The sequence below is a fragment of the Lepidochelys kempii genome, chromosome 6 (assembly GCF_965140285.1).
Source record: "Lepidochelys kempii isolate rLepKem1 chromosome 6, rLepKem1.hap1, whole genome shotgun sequence".
Taxonomy (NCBI): Eukaryota; Metazoa; Chordata; order Testudines; family Cheloniidae; genus Lepidochelys; species Lepidochelys kempii.
The window spans coordinates 103,259,305-103,282,649 of NC_136385.1; the positions used below are offsets into that span (position 1 = coordinate 103,259,305).

The window sequence follows — 23,345 nt, forward strand, 5'->3', positions numbered from 1 at the left end:
TCTCCAGCTGGTGTAGTTAATATGCCTCCCCAAGAGGTGTATTAACTACGGATCTTTCATACTTCTGAGTGATGTAGTTATACCAATATAGGTCTATAGTGTAGACCTGGCCTGCGTAGCTAGTCATCCAGATACGGGAAGATGTGGATTCCCTTCATCCTGAGGTATGCCATCACCATGAGAATATATTTGATAAAAACTGTGAAAGTAGAATGAATTATATTGAAATTATAATTCATTAAAGAAATGCTACTTGAAGGGTTTGTTGAAATATAGTTGTCAGGAAGAGAAACATTAAGGAGTGTGAGACAATGGGTCCTCAAACTTAGAACTCCTACTGAGCTAGATTGGTAAACATTAGTATGCAAATAAGATATGTATGTATATTTGTCAGTTTCTGCTTCCTTTTGTTTCTTTAAATTGTTAAATTGGCTTTGGCTTATTTGTATAAATAAGTTAACTTGAGCCTCAGAGAGGGACTCACATATCTGGGTGCATTGGCAAAGGGCTTTGCTGATAAACAGAGTGGTCTGACAAATTATGTGAGTCCTGAATCTGACTTTGACAAAACCCAGATGGCAGAAGATAGATGGAAGGGAAAAGACTGTGTACTGAAAATAACCATTCATCACAATGAACTGGAGATGTCTTCTGTGGCTTGGGAGAATTGCCACGTGGAAGCAAGCATCCTGAAGGTCCAGAGTAGCAAACCAGTCATTCTGAGTCAACACAGGGTGACAGGGTGACCATACTGAACTTCATATATCTAATATATTTGTGGAGATTGCAGAGGTTGAGAATAGGTTTTACCTCTCACTTGGACTTGGGAACCAGGAAGCACTGGGAACAGAAACCCTGACCCCAGTGTTCCAAAGGAACTTCCTCCACCATTCCCATGACCAGTAAAGAGTGGACCTGCTGAAGGACCAGCATCTTGGGAGAGGAGTCCCTGAAGATGGACAGGGAGGAAGGGTGGAGGGGAGGAGTGGAGAGGAATGGATTGCATATCCCGATCTGACAGTGCTTAGGACCCAGCTATCAGTTGTAATCAAGCCCCAGGCATCCTAAAAGTGAGTTAGCCTGTCCCTGAACAGAGGTGGGGCAAAGGAATTGATGACCAGCCACTGCTCTAGACCAAAGAGTCAAAATGGGGACCAGGAGAAGGTGTGTTGACTGGCCAGACCCTGGACCCAACTGCCTCTTCCTTTGGGATCTATGCCCCTTTCTGGGGTAAGCCAGCTGTCTCAAGGGAGGAAAAGGCTGCCCAAAAGGCGCACTGTGGATGGTATTGATGCTGCTGTTGGCCACTGAAGTGGCGCCTCTGCACTACCAGCATATACATCCCCAAGGAATATAGGGTAGCCCTAGAATCCATGAAGGAGTGCAAGGTCTTGTCCAAAAACAAACACCTGGCTACCGAAAGGCAAATCATCTGTGGCCTGCTGCACATCAGGAGCAATGCCTGAATTCTGCAACCAGGACACCCTTCTCATGGTCACCACAGAAACCATAACTTTGGCTGAAGTATTCACAATGTCCAGTGCAGACTGCAACGTCTTGGCTACTGAATAGCCTCCATTGATAAATGCCCAAAATTCCACTCTGGAGGTTTCACGCAGCTGGCCCACAAACTTAGACATAGCTGTCCAATTTACAAAGTCATACTTGGACAACACTGCCTGTTGGTTTGCAATCAACATTTGCAGGGAGGAGGTGGTGTAAATGTTCCTGCCCATTAAATCTATCCTTTTGGAGTCCTTGTTTTTAGGATAGGACTTTAACATACCTTGGCAGGCTATCATTCATTGCAGCTAGGATTATGGAATTTGGGGCCAATGGGAGTAAAAGCCATCAAACCTCTGCAACAGGATAGACAGCATTTCTCCATGTGCTTCATGGTAGACAGTACTGATGCTAGTATGCTCTACAGAACCTTTGAACCTCTAAGAGCCCATCATGGACAGGGACAGCTACTCTCCCAGGAGCAGACAGCTGCAGAATATCCACTAGTTTATGGGTGTTCTCCTGCAGGAAATCTGCCTGAACGTCCAGTGAAGCAGCCACGTGCTGCAAAAGGTCCTGGTAGGCCTTGAAACCCTCAGGTATTGGAGAAGAAGATGAGTCAGGCGTTGCTGAATTGTCCGGGGATGAAGAGCAGCGGCTAACTGCACGAAGGCTGGCTCCCATTCCTAGACTGGTGGAGCTGGGAGGGACAGCTCCAGAGGCTCAGCATGGGGAAAGCTAACTGGTGCTTGAACTTGCAGTGGGTCGACAATTCCTGCCACCAATCTGCCTGGCAACCTCATCTTAGAATTAGCTGATGAGAGTGACCTCTGTGACTAAGGAATGTCCCACAGATTCTATGGAGGTGACTGATAAGGATAGGGCACTGGTGGCCAATAGGCACTTGACCAGGGGTCCCTGTCCCGACTGCAAGATGAGTGCCAATCTTGGTGCCTGTAGTGCTCCATAAACAGTCCCCAATATGGATCAGGCAATGGATAGTGGGAGGAGGAAGAGCCACACCTAGATACCAAGGAGCCTTGGGTTTCCAGGGATAAAGGTGGAGCTAGTCCAGAGGATGTAAGTAACTGGTCTGACTCATCTGTTGCCCAGAACAAGGCGGGAACTGGTGCCGATGAGGGTAGTCCCTTGCTCTGAGTCCAGTACCAGCCCTACTTTCAGACTGTGGAAGGGGATCAGCAGGGTGCGGTGCCAATAGACCCAAGGGTTCAGCAGCCCATCCAGGTAGTGGGGCTATAAATGATGCAGCCTTGGCAAAGTCCTGGACCAAGGGAGAGGTCGGAATGGAAAGGCAGAAGAGTTCTGTAGCGGCCTGGTATGCCACCGACATTTAACTCATCAGTACAGGACTCAATAGACACCCCAGGGCCAGAACCAAAGTCTATAGTACATGTCTCTAACCTCTTTACTCAGTACCAAGGAGTGGTCAGAGGCATTCACACCATCCCACACGCTGGCACTTACCCCATGCTTCGTGCTCTTCCTGGGGGAGGTGGAAGAGTCCCTATGAGGCATGGAGCGGTCTTGAGTCTTATATGACATTTTCCTCTTTGCACTCAACAGGGACTCTTCCAGCTCTTTGGTGCCTGCTCCAGGGTGTGAAGCGGCAGCACTCTCAGAATCCAAGCGTGACCTCCAATCCAATGAGGGCCTCAGTGCGGAAGCAGGCTGCATGGTCTGTTTGAGTAGGTGCTGCTTTAGGTGAAGGTCCCTAGCCATGAGTCTGTTTCATGAATGAACAACAAATTGAACACTGCTCCTTGACATGGGCCTTGCCCAAGCACAGCGTGCATCATGCATGGCGATTGTTGTTGGGGATTGCTTCCCCACATGATGGACAATATTTAAACCCCAGTTAGGGCAACACAAAAGAATACTTAATTAAATACAACTAACACTAATATAATACTAAGGGTACCACTAACTACAAAGAGAGAGACTAAAATAGTGAGAGGTTGTGAGGTTAAGACCACCCAGAGCTCTGACTCCATCAACAGGTGGTAAGAAGGAACTGAGGGAGGGGTCAGGGTGGCACTACCTCATACAGCGAGGGGAGGGACTATGGCCACAAGATGCAAGTGCTGACCCTCTACAGGTACTACTAGGCAAAATTCTCTGGCTCCAGTGCATCTTAGGTGTGTGCACACACCTAAGTGAAATACATGGCTGCAACTTCTCAAGCAGTAGCATGAAAACAATTAGATACCAAGAATCAACCCTTTGCTGATGAACAGTGGCACCTGTTCCTGCCTTGGTGGCTGCCCTTCTTTAGTGGCACATCCAGAGAGATACCAAGCCTTTGATTTTCAAATTGTTGTCCAATGACCATCAATTGTGTCTCGCACATTTCCAGTTAGTTGGTACAGCTGAGCCTATCACAATGGTGAAACAGTCGATAGCCTTCAAGCAATAACATTTCCAGGACTGGCTTACAGCTACCCAGACATTTAGATCAGATAAATTAAAAAAAACAAAAAAACCCCAAAAACATGGACTGAAGCATCCCCTTCTCTCTCATCCATAAAGATAAATCCCTCCAAGTCAGCACTGAGCCACTTCAGCAAGACAATGTGGGGAAACTCACACTTCAACGCTCGGTTGTACCTGTTTGGTTAGTGACAGATTTAATTTTTGGGCTATCAATCTAACACCTTTCATCAGCACAAAATTCACCGATAATTGTCCTTTTACAGAACACCATTGTGATGTATCCAGACTGAGTAGCTGTGTCACTCCTGCCCTGCAACCTGGGGTGCCTTACAATGCCTTTCAAAAGTGGTAAGGTATTCTCCAATGCAGCCTGATTCCTTGCATGCAGCACACAGCTTATCCCAGCTGAGGGTTCCTTCAACTGAGGGAGAGGCTGGTGACTGGGATCTGTCCATGTTTTTCCCCATCATGTCCAGATTATATTTCTGTTCCTTCTTTTCTTGAGCCTCTTGCTCTTTCAGCTCCATGGCTCCCTTGCGGGCAGCTGTTTCTCTCTATTTCGGCTTCTCAGCTTCTAGGGCTTGTTGGAGGGCTGCTTTTTCTTTTTCATTCAGCTCCATGGCTTGTTTTTGGGCAGCTGCTTCTCTTTTCCTTATCCTTCTCAGCTTCCAGGGCTCTGGAGGGCAGCTGTTTCTTTTTCCTTCAGCTCCATGGCTCACCAGTGGGCAGCTTCCTGCTCCTTCATTCTCATCTCTGGTGCCACTCTTAGTATTCATGTTCTTTGTCTCTTGCTTCTCTCTCTAATCTGGCCAATTCTAGGTTTGCAGTTGTTTTGCTGGTGCTCATATTTATGTTTTACACTGGATTAAATAAAACTGAGTTTAAACTGAAGCGTTTGAATAACTATTTGAAACAATAAGCTGGCATGTTTCCTTAAAATACATATACTGTTCAGGACAGAGCTAGGCAGTACAGGACATACAGTTCTAGGGGAAAATCTAGGACTGTTGCAGTCATCCTGCAATATAACCAAGGCTAGTGATAGCCAAAGTGTAACCCAAGTGTGGCTGGCAGGCTGCAGTTACATACAGACATTCAGGATGTGGCTTGCATGCTGGAATGCTGTTTGTGGCCCAGCTGGGAGCTACTTCAGCAAGGAATTGTAATGCACCCAAGGTTGCAGGACAGGGGTGACAACTGTTCATTAGTCTGGATTGTACCCTGGTATGTCACAACCATACACTATGAATATAGGTTTCAGAGTAACAGCCGTGTTAGTCTGTATTCGCAAAAAGAAAAGGAGTACTTGTGGCACCTTAAAGACTAACCAATTTATTTGAGCATAAGTTTTCATGCTCAAATAAACTGGTTAGTCTCTAAGGTGCCACAAGTACTCCTTTTTTTTTTTTTTTTTTACTATGAATATAACTTATAAAATAACCATGGACCTGAAAAACTGAAGTAACTTGTTGAGGAAAAGGTAGTTAATGCAAAGAAAGACTAACTCACATTGTGTGCTACAATAACCAATTCACTTCTTTCCCCTATGGTGTTTTCTCATTTAAATCTGGAATCACCGTGCAATTACATATGTATTAATAAAGATGAAGCTCAAATGCTTTGACACTGACAACTGGCACACAATCTGAAAAGTATTTTTTGTAGGCACCTTACAGGCAATGTGTCAGTTTCCATGCAACATTCCACCTACAGACACTAAAAGCTAAGCTGCTATCTATGGTCAAATCCTATAAAATGGCATACTTGTACTTGTGACAGTCTGGTGATGTGAATGAGCAGAGGGCAATCAACTTCTCATTAAGCAGGTATCTTTTGCTTGGAAAAGAATGAAACTAATTTCTAAGAAGATACTCTTATTATTTTGCTACTTATTGAAAGTAATCCCTCTATGTAATAAAGTCTACATTTGCAAAAGAAACTAAGGAAGTAGCATGCAGCATTTAGTTTCACTTAAGAATTGAGATTAATCAGATTTTGGAAAACAGATATGGTCATTGAGTTAGTAATTAAATTTTTAGTGCGTTTTCTAGCCAGGTACCAGAATAGATCTCAATAGACAGTATTCTGGTAAATGAACAAATCTTGGAACCATCTTTATAACACTAAAACTGGTATTCCAAAGGGAGTCAGAGGTTTAAAAAATACCACTAATGCAGATTTTCCTTCACCTTTAATGATTTCTTTTTTTATTTTCATAAGTCAAATGTGTCAATATACTGGTGCTCCTAAATCATCCATCATCCATTTTGATTCGTAAGTATACCATCACTGTTCCCAGTTATGATATTTCAAAATCTCTTTGGAATACTAATTTCATCTTTATAGGTTTCTTCAACTTTTTTTTTTTTTAATATTACATCTTATTTCCCTGAATTGTTTCTCAAGACAGTTGCTGATGTAAAGTTTAATATAAAATATTTAGTCACAAAATAGTATTGCTTTTGTATGCACATTGTGGCAAGAATCATTTTTTTTCAATAAAAACTATACCATCTTCCATAAAATCCTACACATATTAAGATTTGTGTTGCAAAACAAAATTACACAGGGTGAAACAGGTACCAGCACAACAGTGAGATTATATTACATCAAAAAATTTTTAATGGTCCCAAATATATACTCAACAACTAAGCATACACTCAGGGGGCAAAATAAAATAAAATAAAATAAAATAATGACACAAAAAGTGACCACATCTAGAATTCCACTCAATCTTTAATCAAGAAGGGACAGACAAATCCCCCACCTCCAAAAAAATTCTGCAGTTTAAAGGGCAAAAGGGAACAGATAAAAAAAGAGGAAACTTTATATTCAGGCCCTCCCCCATAGAGGTTTTTAAAACCTGTTGCAGCTTGACTAAAATGTTCAGAATTTATGATTTCAAAGGCAGGTCTCTTTATACAAAGAAACTGCTGGCATTCTTAGTGAAGAATTATGGCAAGACAGCCTTTTCTTCAAAAGTCCCATACATTGTCCAAGAAAGCATATTCTGATTGTAGTAATTGACCAGCCAATCCAGAGTTCCGTTAACAAAACTCCTGCCCTGTTGGCTTTTTATTTTTTTCCATTTCCTTCCCTGAGAAAAGGGCAATGTGTGGTCCAAGCTGGAGAGCTCAAAGGCATAAGTCTTCCCCCTAAATGTAATATTTTCCCCTTCTTCTGCTCCTTTGAATTGGCACTTGATTAGCAGAAATCCATTTGTATAGGTTGATCTGTGTCACACACAGTAATTCACAAAAGATTGCTGCTGTTGTGGTGTATTATTTTTCATTTGAAAAATTAGTAGTTTTTTTTCCCTTCCCCAACTGGAATAGATATTAGACGGTTGCCATTATGATGACTCAAGTTTTGCTTTCTTTGACAAAGGTAGAGTTTCTTCCTTATCTTCATCTTCATCATCCTCTTCATCATCATCAGGATAATCTACAAGCCCCACGAGGCCTCCCTGTGAAGAAATACAAATAATTAAGACGTACACAAAAATGAACCAAATATTGCCCAAACCCAGAGATACTAGAAACTGTTATTACCACAAGAATATTGATAAGTCTGAAGTTTTGTAAAAAAAACAAAAAACAACCCAACTCCAACATGCACAGAAGTAATGTCTTTTGGAAGTGCTGATTACAGTAAATCCGAAAAAAGGGTTCTACCCCTCCAAACAATCCTACCTATGGGGATAATTTGGGCAGAAATTAAAGAAAATGCAAACTACTTAGCAAAAAATTGTCATTGCAGCTCTATCTGTACAAAGATGGAAATTTCCTTTACCTAGGATAGTTGACTGGACTGCAGCAATGAGCGATCTGGCAGAACTTCAGAGACAATATGGAACATCCTTCAAATTGAATTATCAATTAGGATAATTTTATAATATGGTCTCTTTTCACTAACACTAATTTAAAAGTAGTAATAGTAATTTTAAATATATGTTTATTATATGCAAAGTAGCTATATTAATATGATGTGAAGGTTACAAAATGTAAACAATTTTAGGAAATTCAAAATTAGAAGTATCTCTAGTAACATTAACTCATCTACATTGCACATACTGATCAAAATGTTCTAATTCAGATGCCTATGGTTAGGCACCTACATCTATATTTAGGCACCTAAATATGTGACTTGATCTTAGGAGATGGTAAGCACCCACAACTCCCACTTACTACAATATTTTCAAATTTCTGGAATTTAGTCAACACATGACTACCAAGAGTTGTGGGCATCCAGCACCTCTGAAGATCAAGCCCCTTGTTTAGGTGCCTAACTTTAGTCATCCAAGTTAGAAAATTTTGGCCATTGCATACCGAGGCATAAATGCAACAAGTATATTGTATATAATATATACACACAATATACAGTAGTATTTTATACAGCGTAATACTGTATATATATTATCTATATAAAATAATGTGAGTAAATAAATGTTACTAGAAAACCTAATTCCAATGTTAATTTCTAATGGGCGTATATAAGAATAAGTGATAATATTTTTAGAGCAAAATGTTCAGAATCCACAGAAATACTATGGTATTAAGTTAAGAGGAAGATACCTTATACAGAAAGACCATTGTTGCACTGCATTAACAGATAACCCAACAAACTGCACAATAACAGTGTAAATATAACCTTTTCCAAGTACTGTGGACCATTTGACATTTAAAACAGTCTAATTATTCAACAAGTAAGACTATATATACAGCTAGATTTATTGCTTGGGGGGTGGGATGGAGGAAGAGGGGTTGTCAGGATCAGGAAACTGTCAAACTAAGTACTGTAGGTAAGGTTCACTTTTGATTTGGCTTTTGAGCTTGTGAGTGAATTATAAAACAAAAACTAATTTACAGAATACTAAAAAACAAAGGGCAGTATCATTCCCCTAATATCTGTACATAAAGGGGAGTTTTCTACATGTAGATACTGTCATTCCAGAACAGAACAATTAGCTTCCTTTGTGGCGCTATCCTACTCTCCCATATTCCTCTACATACTCAGTGACCCATGCATGCAGAGGGGTAGGAAGATGTGCAATCCCTGTATTCATGTTTTAGTGGAATCCCCTCTGTTCTGAAGAGCACCTAATATAAGGAACGTCCTAAAGGTGTCCAAGCTTTAACTCTACTCTCCTGCTAGGGAGAGTAGCAGGGCTACCAGAGGCTGGTGAGGGAACGAAAGCCTCCACATGGATAGGGAATCTGTTGGAGACTGAGTTAAATTCCATGAGTACCTGACCTACTGCTTCTTCTAAGGGTGGGACAAATCTGCCACCCCTCTTCCCTACAGAAGAACTTGGAGGGGACATTTTTAAGGGAATCTCACATTAGTTCTCTTTCCAATCAGGCTTCCCTCCTGCTGGTATACTATGACTGGTAGAAGAAAACTTTTGGTAAGACAGAACAAAAATGAGATATGGAAGTGAAGAAAACTCATCCAGACTTTTAAAAACTGATGAAATGGCCTCATTTCCAGGCTTCCGGGAGAACACATGACTAGAGAAAGATCCAAATGACACTTCAGAAATGGAAGAATTCAGTACTATAGTAGGTTCTGGTTTTCTTAGTGGGTTTGTATTACCATGAAATTCTACTCTCCATATATTCTTTTCCCACTGTGAAAACTGATCTTGATAATACACAAGAGTTGTATATAATTTTAGGACAAAATGTAGTTAACTGCATTTACAAATATAGTGTTGTTGGAGTTTTAATATGCTCCTTCCGAGTATTTCATACAACTACTGATAATCCTTTTTAATGATTTTTCATTAGTTTAGTGTGCCCCACCTGAAAACTGACAGTCAACTGAAAAAAAGCTGAAATTCCGTTCGAAGCAAAATTTTAATAATCACACGTGTGTTGTGGCATACAGCAACTGTCTCCAAGAATATATGGCCACAGCTAATAAAATAGCTGTAGGATTCTGGAAACTGCTGTAAGAATTGCTGCTAGGGACATATGGTGGTGTGTGCAGCAAAATTTGGTAATATTTCCATTAACTCTTTCAACAGCAAACTATTTGTGTCCACCCAGTATTCCTATGCAACCCAACGAATGTAGACTGCTTTTTATATTCCACAGTAAAATTAAATGAAAATGGAGAATACGTCAAATAAATACTTCATATTTAAGACTTTTTTTTTTAAGTTGTGCACAAGTTTGTGCATAAAAATTGATTTAAATACTCCTTTTGTTTATATTAGGTCAAGGTTCTTCAAAAGTGCTAGAGACCAGGAAAATGTACTAAGGACTCTCCCAAAATGAACCCATTCTTAAACTACTGGAAATAACTCAAATTTATGTAGGTGATCAGATGGGCTCTAAATTTGCTAGAATAAAAATTTGACCACTGGTAACTGAAAAATACCTTGGTAGTAATAGCTGCCATCTGAGATGTGCTTTTAGAAACTGATCCCGGTGATCCTGGTGATCCTGGAGATCCTGGCGATCCTGGAGAGCCAGACAAGTTACTTGCAGATGACTGGCTGGTAAGGTTAGTTTTTGTACCACTAGAGAAGGAAAGTTTGAAACTTGGGCTCTGACGACCTGAAAGATTAGTTTTCAGAAGAACCTCCTTTTCTTCACTCTCTTTCACTGTAGAAAAGAAATATACTTTTCAGTGATACCCCAGTGATTTTTGTAAATAAATGTGAGTTATGAAATGTTTAATATTTTGCTACAAAAGTTCCACCTGTCTATCTTCACTTGTACCTTGGTGGAAGGAGATATGAATACATTTTTATAACAACTTGTATTACTGTAATGCCTAGCAGCCCTTGTCACGGACCAGGACCCCATTGTGCATTATTTCAGTGATATTATTTGTCGACTGTACAAAGAAGCTGACTAGATATAAATTAAGCAAACAGCATATGGACAACTTGATTATTCAGCTGGGATTTTTTCATTTCAGTGCATTAAGAAAAACAGGCAAATTCATTCAAAGAACATTATTTTTTCACTTTTATGCCTTAAAATAGATATGAATAAAACCTAAAATGGTTTGAGTTTAGTTGCATGTAGCAAGTTCTAATACTAAAAATAAGGCTTTATATGAAAATACAGGCAAACCCCTGACTATAATACTTCCTTAAAATAGAAGCGCAGGCTTTCATTTAAAACTAGATAACATGGCCATTCTTCTTCCAGGCACTTACATTTTTTCCTTTCCATGAATTTACTTATAGGATCCATAATGTCTTCATCATTTTTAGTTTTGTCAGACGGGGGCACCACTGCTTCGCCATCCTCCATATCATCTTCATCACTATTAAACCACATTTCCTCCTCATCCTCTAGGGTTCTTGCATCTCTCCGGTATCTATGGTTTCTCAAGATGGAGCGCATGCTGTGGAACAACAAGTAGGTTTTAAGGGTTTTGAGACTCAAGTATTGCTTTAAGCTTACATAAATATTGGAATAAACCGAATGGCGTAGGGTTACACAATTTGAGCTTACAGACAAAAATAATGTGATAAAAGAACTATCAATATTTTATTTTTTTTAAAAGTCATCCTGAAATGGATTTATTTACTTTACGTGGACCACATAAAGAAATCCAACAAGAGAAAATTTTAATATATAGCACAGCAAAACCTCACGAATAAGCACATTCACACATACTTCATCGCTCTCTCCAAAGGTACTGTAAGTCTTAAATTACTAAGAGTAGTCTTTGTGTTTTTAAATAAAATGCACTAAAAAGTACTAGTAAATTGTGGAGTATTGTCATACTACTAATCTACAATTGCCAAAAAAACCCCCAAAAAAACAAAGGACATTTTAAAAGAATTATAAAATTATTATACTTTATAGATAAATGAAAACTCAATCAATTAATACCAATGTTATAATAATAGATGTCACGAACAAGGTGTCAGTATTGTCAACTCTAAATTATATTGTGAATCTGACGGTTTGTGTATTTTTTAAAGTCCAGCTCCTAGAGTCAGGAAATTAGATTCATCTTTCACTAAAAAAAGTAAGTTTCTACCGCTCCTGAGTGCAGAGAAAAATCTTTAAAATGTGAGCCCTCTACACTCAAAAATCAGGAGGCAAATAAAAAGAATCCAAAACGTTTTGTTTTCAACATCTCATGTTTTTGTGGCGTGACTCATGTTATTTTAATGCTTGTGACTGGCAATACTGCGGTCTTGCGGTGTCTGTATGTACAGTACCACTTTTAATTTTGTTGAATTTAGAATTCTGATAGTTTGATTTAAGATGAAAACTTGTAAACTTAAGTCCTACACCTTTGTGAGTATTCTGGAGGTCACTCTCCCCCAAGTTGTGGACCTGTCTTAACCAAAGTACTTCTTGCACTAAACCACATAATCGAATCTTTGCTATTTTTGCATGCTTCACTTAGGGCCAGCTAGTGGCCTGGCTTACAAGGCCATGAAGGAATGTAAATGAGAGCAAGACACTCCACTCCCATGCTGCCTCCAAATAGGAAGCCTTCCCCCATATCCACTATAGGCATAGGAGGAGGAAAGTTAGGCCAACTGTGCCTCTCAGGGCCATAATTCTTTCCTTGGGCTGCTCTGAGGCAGCATAACTATGAGCTATCTCTTAGCCAGGGATAAATGCAAAGGACAATTTAGCACTTAGTGTTTGATTTTTTTCTAACTGAATAGGAGAGAGGGATTTCTTCTGTGTTGGGCTAATGCCATAAAGGGGCAAAGAGAGAATTTTGTTTATTTTTTTAATTAAGGGCAATGCACCTCTAAATCAGATTTTTCTATGCTGACAAATCAATAAATTAAGTAGAGACAATGTGGTGCCTTTAAATGTGGCAATAACCATCAACAAACAGCTTCTTCATATGTGAAATGTATGGTATGGCTGAATGTTTGTTCCCCGCTCCCACACGCATGCTAATATAAAAGCTCTAGGTTTTGAGTTTTACGTATATTGAAATGCTCAGTTTATCAGGCATTAGATACTAATAATTCAGAGTAATAATATTTAACACAACATATTAGCACTAAATACTGTATATTTGAAGCACACTCTAGAACATGGTAGATCTATTAAAAAAATTTCTGACATTTTAAAAGAAATCTGCTGCAATCCTGCTCCTTTGCTTAAATTTTCAGACTCTCAAAATGAAATATCAGAGTTAAGAAATCACCCAGAATGAAGTCAAATTTACATGAAAACAACATAACACGTTCTGAAATTACAGTGGCCGGATGCCGGTTGAAAAAGGGACCCGACGGTGAATGGTCAGATCTACTGACTGGATCCAAAGTTCAGTTACTGCAAGTGGGAGAGTCATCACACGTACCAGCCCCTACTCAGCCAGGGCTGCCTCCTACCTGCATCGGATAGTTGCAGCTGCTAGCCCCGGATCAGCAGGCAAGTTCCTCACGACACATGCGGAGTGGAAGAGCAGCGTGTGACAGTGGGAGGGGGAAAGAGGAGCAAATGGGGGTAGGGCCTCAGGAGGAAGAGGCAAGGCAGGGGCAAGGCCTCGGGGGGAAGAGGTAGGGAAGGGGCAAGACCTCAAGGAGAAGGGCCGGGGCGGGGAGGTTCTGGCAGTCCTGCAGGAGTGTCTGATTTTTATATATTACCAAGTTGGCAACTCTATCTGAAATTTGAACTTCTAGAATGGGTAACACGTATAATTTCATTAAAATGTGTTCTCAATGTGTGGAACCACAATATAAATAATTCAAAATATTGATCCAGAATCTGCAAACATTTATGAAGATGAACAAATGTTCTAATCTGAATAGCGGTTTTAATTCCACAGGAATATGCACAGAAGTAAAACTATTTGCCTATAAATACAGGTGTGAACCCTAAGAGAGGAAGTATCATCCCTGTGTAACTTTAAAGTGATGTAGGGAAAAGCATGTCAGCAGTCATATAGCTTTGTTATAGCACTGGAGCAGGATAGCCTAAGAGGAATATTACATCATCTTTTACTTTATTGATACGCATAGTGACAAAATGAGATGCCCCCTACGAATTTCTTTGGGAATTACATTTCTTGGTGATTTTAAACATGAATCGTGTGAAAGTCTAGCACAGGAATTAACTGCACCAAAAGTGGTTTATGTATATGATTTTTTTAGGAAAAAGTCTGGGATAATCTAAGAGACAAGAATCCTTCAGATTACTGTTGAGAATCTTATTTTCAAGTGAATGAGCTTCAGATATTGTTAGCTCCAGTTAGGATAATCTATGTAAAAGTTAGACTATTTCTGCATTTATTATACTTTGGAAAAAAACCTCCATACTCTTAAGTTAGGTGCAGCTTCAGAAGAGATATCAGTTGAACACTGACCAAGTGTTTGAGCAACACAGATCTGGAAATCACACTGTCAATCAGATCTGTTCAGCAAGACCTGAGCCGCAAACAGTGAAGGGTCTGAATTATTTATGGCTGCCCCGCTAGTACACAGAAATCCAAACGCCTATATCCTCAAGGACAATTTTCCATGAAAGTATTAATACCTTTAAATATATATTTACCTATCAAGTTTGGGATTATCTTGTCTTTCCCTTTGTTGCTCAAATCGTAGTTTCAATCCTTTGAATGTCTGCACATAATCTACATCTTCCAGTGCTTTCCAGTAATTCTCAATTACATGAGCAGTTAATGATTTTATATCTTCCTATAAGAAAAGTACAATCAAACACACAGACTTTTTAATTCTTCAAGACAACTAATTTATTTTGTTACTATAAAAAAATACAGCAGGATATAACTGAAAGATATGGAAAAGATGCAATATTCATAAAATGCCTTCGAAGTAACATCATATTAATTTATTCAGTTAAAAAACAAACATTGTATATACCAGTGTAGCTGAAATTTGGTACTTAACTTCTGATTAATAATCTGATAAAAAGAGAACAGTAACAGTTTTGTATTGATAAACTCCTCTAAACTTTATAAAAAAAAAAAAAAAGATAAAAGACTTGTCTACAAAGCCAGTATAAAAACAATGAAAGCAAACTCTAAAAATTAAGATCTCTGATGGCAATTTACATATATTTTTACAATCAGTCAGTCTCCTTATATCTGTTGTAATAACTAAACAAGGACGTCAATACCTTTATTTTAGAGAGGGAGAGAGGAAAACAAACAACAATCACTACTCAACGAAGAAAGGAAAAAACAAACAAATCATAGAATCATAGAATATCAGGGTTGGAAGGGACCCCTGAAGGTCATCTAGTCCAACCCCCTGCTCGAAGCAGGACCAATTCCCAGTTAAATCATCCCAGCCAGGGCTTTGTCAAGCCTGACCTTAAAAACCTCTAAGGAAGGAGATTCTAATCTAAATAATTATATCTTTATGTCAGAGGGAAGACAAGGGGAAAGAGAGGTTTATTTCTTCACAGAATGAGCTGCGGGGACAACTCCCAATCCCGCAGAACTTTAAGGGACCAGTAGGAAGCCAGGGTCCTCTGGCTCTGGAGCTTCAACACGAATATCACTCTCTCCACTTCTGAAAATTTGACTCCACTGAAGTTGTGCTACCAACGACTATTCCAGGCCTTGACTACCCTGAGGCTCCCCCATGTAAGTGGGAGGATCCCCATCACAGAGAGTTACTAAAGCTCCAGGATATGTTACATTTCCCAAATAATTTCTACAGGACTAGTGGGGGAATGATAAATGTCATCTTGACCCCCATCCCAACCCAACATCAGGCTGCCCTTCCCCCTTGTGGATCTTAAAACCAGAAAGCATCTTGCCAGGGTCTGGGTGAAGGTGGCAAGTGTGGGGGAACAGTTCTCTGGAGGGAACTGACTAGTCCCTTATTGCCACATGCAGAAATCTTGGGGGCCAATATTTATATCAGGTAGATTAACACACTTCTCCATATTCTTTAGAATTACTGTTGTTGCACCAGAGCACACAATTAGCGTGTCCATGTGTGAAATTTCAAGTTACATCTATTCTTTAATATTTTCAGAAAAAAATAATTAAATCCAGAGTTAGTTTATACAATGGTTGCATTTTTAAGTCTGGGCACAATGGAGGGCAACTTCAACACTACATCCACTGAATGTAGAGCTTTGACAAAAAAGGCAGTGTTTTCCAACAGTGGTACGTGTGAAACTTCACGTAAATTATGGATTTCTAGTGGTCACATTATTATGATGCTCCCATTTAAACATTATCAGAAGTAAGTGGGCATCCATAACTGTATCATAAATTAAAGTCTATTTAACTCCAAGTATACATGATGTATTATAAAAAATTAAATTGTCAATTCAAGACATGATAGTACTCACCACCCTAATAAATTCAAACATCTCTATTATAGCAGAGTTCATCAGATTATAGCGGGATCCATTGTTGAGAAATGCTTTGACCACAGGTTCAAACAAAAAGCTTTTCATTATATAGCGGTTATAGAATTCATCCTTCAACCCAATTATCTTTCTCTTAAAACGAAGGGCACCTGAAACAGAGAAACGGTTGTTAAAAAGCCATGAATTTTTCATATTTTACATTTAAAACCAGAAAAGCCCAGCAATTGTTCTAAGCTGACTACAAGAAGAATAACTCACAATCCCAACTCTCATGGAGCTTTACACTGTTGGTAGTGGATTACGTACTCAAATATCCAGTACCCTGTGGATTAAATCTACAGTAGCTCTTGAAACTAGAATTGAAATGTGATGACATATTACATTACCAGGGGGAAAAAATTCAGAGTAAGCCTAAATTCATAGGTCATCTCTTTTCAATGAACATGCTTTAACATAACAGAATGCTGTAAATTAGGCAAATTTCATAATTACACTGTTAGTGTGTAATTGAAACAACTGTTCAAGTTTAAAAGAAAAATCATTTCACAATGTAGGAAACACTGACAATATTCGTGGTTGGACTTATGTGATTATTTAAAAAAATGAGAGAGAAATTTGCCATTAACAAAAATAAGAAATTATTAGTACAGACTGTAATCAGATATTGTATTGGGTGATTAGCTGAATCTTCCCAGCATTTGTCATGAAACCTGAAAATCCAGTCCCAGCCCTCTTTGGAGCAGACACTGTCAATCTTACTGTGCTATGCTTTTGAGATTTAGAAGCCCACTGGAATTTAGACAGAGACTACTTAATTTATTTAACTAGTGATCAAAAGTCAAAGATAAACTACTAGGATTCCCTGTGGCATCTACCCTTTCATGACCAAATTCTAAAACACATTTTCCTGCAATCAGAATTTTGCTCATAATTTCTATTTTCCAATGAGAGACTTGAAACTATTTCATTATATTTTGTATGTTTTTGAAATGTAAACCTTCTTTTATTTTAAAATGGGAAATGGCATTTTCTCTCTTTCAAACACACAGTGGAGACTTGATTTATTTACATCTCTTTCAAGGCTCTCCCTTCTGAGGAACTCCAGCGCTCCATTAGCATTTGAGCTCTAACAGCACCTTACTGTGCATAACTGAGGGCTTGCTTTTCTACACTTACAGGGCTGCACCAGTACAGCTAGGCTACTGTAGTCTTAAGGAACACGCTACCTATGCCAACAGGAGAGCTTCTCCTGTCAGCGCAGGCACTCCACCCTCCTGAGAGGCAGTAGTTATAACTCTACATAGTGTGTCTACATCAGGAGTTAGGTCGGTATAACTACATGCTCAGCAGAGATGGGGATTTTCCACACTTCTGACCAATGTAGTTCTACTGACATAATTCGTACTGTAGACGAGGTCTAATGCAGGTAACCTTCCCTCCATTGTTTTGTGAAAAGTGATGAAAATGGACCAACTTATGCATGTGTGAAATGTCATTATTGAAGGGCTTTGATTCTGCCAGAATGATTTTCAATGGAACACTCAAAACGCCCTTCTCACTCTAAGCTGTTTATTTCCCTGTGAACCTTTTGCAAAGGTAGTAACAACTGCTCAATTAGTCACTTGAACTTTTTGGAGTTGCTGTTCAAGGCCTTCCCACTATTAGTCTTGACAATGAAATGAATTTTCTTTACATGGTTGTTCAAAGCTCACTGACATTTACCACCAGAAGTGCTTTCTCTCCAGAAAGTAGTACTATCATTAGCACAACACAACTTGTCTATACTGTGCATTAGTCCACACCAGAAAGGTGTTCATTCTAGTGTGCACTAGGGTGTCACATACTAACCAGCCAACGTGAATCTGCTAATGCACATTAAAAGTTTTTTCACATGTTAATATAATTCTGCTTTAAATGGGACTATGTTAATGCATGCTAAGGAACTTTTACTACGTGCCAGCAGGGTCAGAACAGGCCAGTTAATGTGCAACACACTAGAATTTACAAGTCTCTGGTGCAGACTAAAGCCCTGTATAAACAAGCCCAAGAAGTGCTGACCTTGACCAATGTGCTGTTACTGGATTCTAAATACTAGCTCAGGAGAAGCATCTGAACATGCATCAACAGCGAAGATCCTCAGTACTTAAAAATTTTACATTTATTATAGATAGAGATCCAGATGTCCAATTAAAAAATGCTTTTAAATTTTTTCTAAAGCCAGTATTATTTAAAACCTAGGAAGTGTTCCCCTAGCTAGTTTAATTAATACAGCCTCTTTCAATTTCATCTTGCTTCATCATTGAGGAATAACATATCAACAATTTGCTATGAGAAATATAGACCTAGTTGTAAAGGTAGCATATTTGTACTGAACTGGTAACCGTCATGCTTCTGTAAATGTGTTTTTCTTCCAGTAAAATACAATTAAAGAATTAAATATTAATATTCACAAAGCTAATAGTTTATTCTCTATAATTCAAACTTACATAACGCCAAGAAAGCATGCTTTGAGGCCATGAGAACTAGCACTCTCCGTAGGATATCCTTGTTAATAATATAGTTCTTTATGTGATACGTATGATGTTCTACACAGAATGTTAGCAATTCCAATATTAATGCCAAGAGCTGGGCTGTCTGAAAATCATCTATAAAACAAAAAACAAAATGTTAACAAGAACATGATTTTAAAAATATTTAGGGCCTACTTTTCACAAGGTGACTCCAGATTTGCAGATGCAATCAGATAACTAGATGCTTAAATGCCATTGTGCTCTCCTGCAACTAGTTTAGGTAAATGGAAGCCACATTTAGACCTTTACAAAACAAATATACAATCCCTGCAGTGATTTGGTATTTTCACCAAAAGCCCAGGTCTACATCTGAAAAGGTTTGCCAGGATCACTACACAAGCAAATACTCCTATACTATAGACACAGATTGTATCTGCAAAACAGTGCTTTTGCCAGTATCGTTTATACCAGTTTGGTGAGCAAAATAAGAGAGACTAGTAAAAGCCCTGCTATGCCCACATAACTGCATCTATACTAGGGCTTTTGCCAGTATAGAAATGTTGTACAAAAAGTCATCCCTAACTGACATTACTATACAAGCAAAAGTTTCTAATGTGGACCCAGCCTAAAGTAATTTGTTAAAAGGCATGTAAGAGATTTAAAAAAAAAAAAAAAAGGATTCTAGACTACAACCTAGCACTAGATCAAAGATGAAATAAGGACCCATTAGAATTATATGTTAAAGAACGAGAGAGAGAAATGGAAAATTTAAACTCAGATTTCTTCGCCTAAAGATGTAAAACTAGTTGATTTGAAACATAGTTGAGTTACAGGCTATTATAAATGCACACATGAGATTCAAAGAAAAATAAAATACAATTTCAAAATTTTCTGGAAGCTGGTTCAAAATTAAATTTTATTTTTCTTTGTTGAATATATGAATTTCAAAAGGAGTAACTGAAAAGCATACTTCCAATGTTTTCACATGGCTCCGAGTCAACTTTCTGGCTCCAATCAGACATTAATCTTTTGAAATACTCTTATTCTGATCATGCAGAGTTTCAGACATCCTTTGACAGTTATTCTATTCTATGTACTACAATTCAATAGCCTTGGACATGACTGCTAACATTCACAGTAGTCTCACCTTTGCTAGGCTTCTCCTCTGTTGTATTAGCCAGTAAGGGAGCTGTGAGAACATGCATACAATGTTTATAGAAGAAACCCAGGAATTCTGTCTTTTCAGTTTTCTAAAGGATAAAAAAAAATCATTAATATTTTAATATGAAAGTAACATACATTACCAACAGCATTTTAACACACCAAAAACCCCCAACCGTACTCGAATTTGGGAATGCACTTACATTGGCTGTGGCCAGCATGTTTTCTGGATCAACTAAAGTACGAAGGAGACCCATGAGTTGGACTGCCCCTCCAAGTTCAGGATCTGTATCACAAATCATGTGTTCTATGATGAGGTTAATGAGTAAAATATCCTAATAGAAGAGACATAAAAATGAAGAGATTAGTAATGACTAAGAAAAACTAAAATTAAAAGGGACACTGTCAGGTCAAATTTGGCCCAAAACTAAGATTTTGTAAAATACAAGATTTTAGGACAAAGTTTAAGACTAATAGAAATAGATCCTTGAAATGTATTTTTAAAAATGCCCATGGAAACCTACTCTGTTTGCATGCCTAATACTAATGCACTATACTCATCCATGAGAATCTTTTAGAGCAATTAAAAATGGCATATAAATAAAAAAATTGGATAAAAGTTAGACACATTTTTTGAAAACACAAAAAAAGGTAGTGAGAGGGTACATCATAAATTCAATTTAAGAATTTTAAGTATGTGCATTAGGGAATTTGTTTTTTGAAATTAGGAGTTTTAACCTGAGTGTCCTTTTAAAATATAATGCAAGGCCCTACTTCTGAAAACACACAGAACTCCTGAACTAAATGGGATTACTCACATGTGTAAAGTTATTCAAATGCATAAATGTTTGCAAAATAGGAGTTCAAGAGTAAAACTTTCCATTCTTATATAATCCCTTAGTGCTTGCATGCGCTATTACAAGAATGATGTGGAAAATTGGAAAGAGTCCAGCGGAGGACAACAAAAATGATTAGGGGGCTAGAGCACATGATTTATGAGGAGAGGCTGAGGGAACTGGGATTATTTAGTCTGTAGAAGAGAAGCATATGGGGGATTTGATAGCTGCTTTCAACTACTTGAAGGGGGGTTCCAAAGAGGATGGATCTAGGCTGTTCTCAGTGGTGGCAGATGACAGAACAAGAAGTAAGGGTCTCAAGTTGCAGTGCGGGAGGTTTAGTTTGGATATTAGGAAAAACCTTTTCACTAGGAAGGTGGTGAAGCACTGGAATGGGTTACCTAGGGAGGTGATGGAATCTCCTTTCTTAGAGGTTTTTAAGGTCAGGTTTAACACAGCCCGGGCTGGGATGATTTAGTTGGGGATTGGTCCTGCTTTGAGCAGGGGGTTGGACTAGATGACCTCCTGAGGTCCCTTCCAACCCTGATATTCTATTCTTTTACCAGCAACAGGAGGACCTTCTGGAAATTCAGACATCTGTCAATGGGTTAAGGCCCTGATTCTGCATACACTTATACACATGCTTTACTTCTACTCACCTGAGTAGTCAACTGAAGACAATGGGTCAACTCACAAGTAAAATTAAGCACATTTGTTAGCAGGATCAGGGCCTTAATTTATAACTTGTCTTTCATATTTGTAGGAAGTTTTCCCACACAGAAACTAAATTAGCTGTACTATATGAAAGTATGTTTCCTGAAACAAAACAAGTTTTAAAAGGAACTTGAAACACTGGCCAAATATGAACTAAAAATATTTTAGTTGCCCACTATTAAATTACGGTCTTAAACCACCAATACAGAAATTAAATAGAGCTATGCTCAGAATCATCTTAAATTACCATGGAAATAAAAGGTAGTACAATTTCTTTCTTTGTTTAGCTGACTGTATTTTAAAGTAACACCAAAAAGATTATGGGAGACAGGTATATAAAGCAGCTAAAATATATACCAAGTATATTAGATCCAGAATTCATTTTTAAACGGCTATCGGTTCATTTTTTATTCAAACTTCCATCTTTCTATGGCTTTCCGTTTCCTTCTTTGTTCTTTACAGTTACTTTATTCCAGCCCCAATTCTATTTCTGTTGCAGGACTGTTCTAATACAGCAACAGTTCACTAATACACTATCTTACTTAAATTAAAGAGCTTCTGTTTATTATATTGTACAAGCAAATTCCTAACATATTGAAGGATTCATTTAAGTGCTATTAAATATTGAACTGTTACATGTTTCTTAACCATACTGAAACTGACATCTCTTGCACCCCTAAATTTCTGATCCTATAATCAAAATTATTTTAGAGAATTTAGCTTGCTAAATACATTACAAGAACAAAGTTTCTTTCATGTAATTTTTCAAGTAAAAAAATAATCTCTGGATGCATATTAAAAGTGACAGTTGTTGCAAAAGGTTTATTAAAAATAAAGAAGGTAAACAAAAAGCTTAAAATTTACTAGGGCTGTCAATTAATCACAGTTAATTCACGTGATTAACTCAAAAAAATTAATCGTGATTAATTTCACTGTTAAACAATAGAATACCAATTGAAATTTATTCAATATTTTGGATGTTCCATAACTGCACTCAAAAACAAAACAAATCTAAAACTTCAGAACCTACAAGTCCACTCAGTCCTACTTCTTGGTCAGCCAATCGTTAAGGCAAACAAGTTTGTTTACGTTTACAGGAGATAATGCTGCCCTCTTCTTATTTACAATGTCAACAGAAAGCGAGAACAGACATTTGCATGGCACTTTTGTAGCCGACATTGCAAGGTATTTACGTGCCGGATATGCTAAACATTCGTATGCCCCTTCATGCTTCAGCCACCATTCCAAAGGACATGCTTCCATGCTGATGATGCTCGTTAAAAAAATGTGTTAAATTAAATTTGTGACTGAACTCCTTGGGGGAGAATCGTATATCCCCTGCTCTATTTTACTCACATTCTGCCATATATTTCATGTTATAGCAGTCTCGGATAATGACTCAGCATGTTGTTTGTTTTAAGAACACTTTCACTGCAGATTTGACAAAACGCAATGAAGGTACCAATGTGAGATTTCTAAAAATAGCTACAGCACTCGACCCAAAGCTTAAGAATCTGAAGTACCTTCCAAAATCTGAGCAGAACAAGGTGTGTATTATGCTTTCAGAAGTCTTAAAAGAGCAACACTGATGCGGAAACTACAGAACCCGAACCACCAAAAAAAGAAAATCAACCTTCTGCTAGTGGCATCTGACACAGATAATGAAAATGAACATGCATCAGCCCACACTGCTTTGGATGGTTATCGAGCAGAACCCTTCATCAGCATGGACACATATCCTCTGGAATGGTGGCTGAAGCATGAAGGGACACAAGAATCTTCAGTGCATCTGGCTACAACAGTGTCCTGAGAATGTCTGTTCTCACTTTCAGGTGACATTGTAAACAAGAAGGGGGTAGCATTACCTCCTGCAA

General features: G+C 38.4%; 1 protein-coding gene across 5 annotated transcripts in view; it reads right to left on the bottom strand.

The window, feature by feature from the left end:
- Positions 1-6,553: 6,553 nt before the first annotated feature.
- The window catches only part of PPP4R3A (protein phosphatase 4 regulatory subunit 3A), a 72,750-nt gene continuing 55,958 nt past the window's right edge, over positions 6,554-23,345 (bottom strand). For all 5 annotated transcript variants that reach the window (XM_073349442.1, XM_073349444.1, XM_073349441.1 and 2 more), the window contains 8 exons: positions 20,125-20,256; positions 19,908-20,010; positions 18,737-18,895; positions 16,230-16,399; positions 14,454-14,596; positions 11,129-11,319; positions 10,339-10,565; positions 6,554-7,420 (listed from right to left, as the gene is read on the bottom strand). In XM_073349442.1, the coding sequence (XP_073205543.1) occupies positions 7,307-7,420; positions 10,339-10,565; positions 11,129-11,319; positions 14,454-14,596; positions 16,230-16,399; positions 18,737-18,895; positions 19,908-20,010; positions 20,125-20,256 (1,239 nt within the window). In that variant the 3' untranslated portion in view covers positions 6,554-7,306. The remainder of the gene's footprint in view (positions 7,421-10,338; positions 10,566-11,128; positions 11,320-14,453; positions 14,597-16,229; positions 16,400-18,736; positions 18,896-19,907; positions 20,011-20,124; positions 20,257-23,345) is intronic.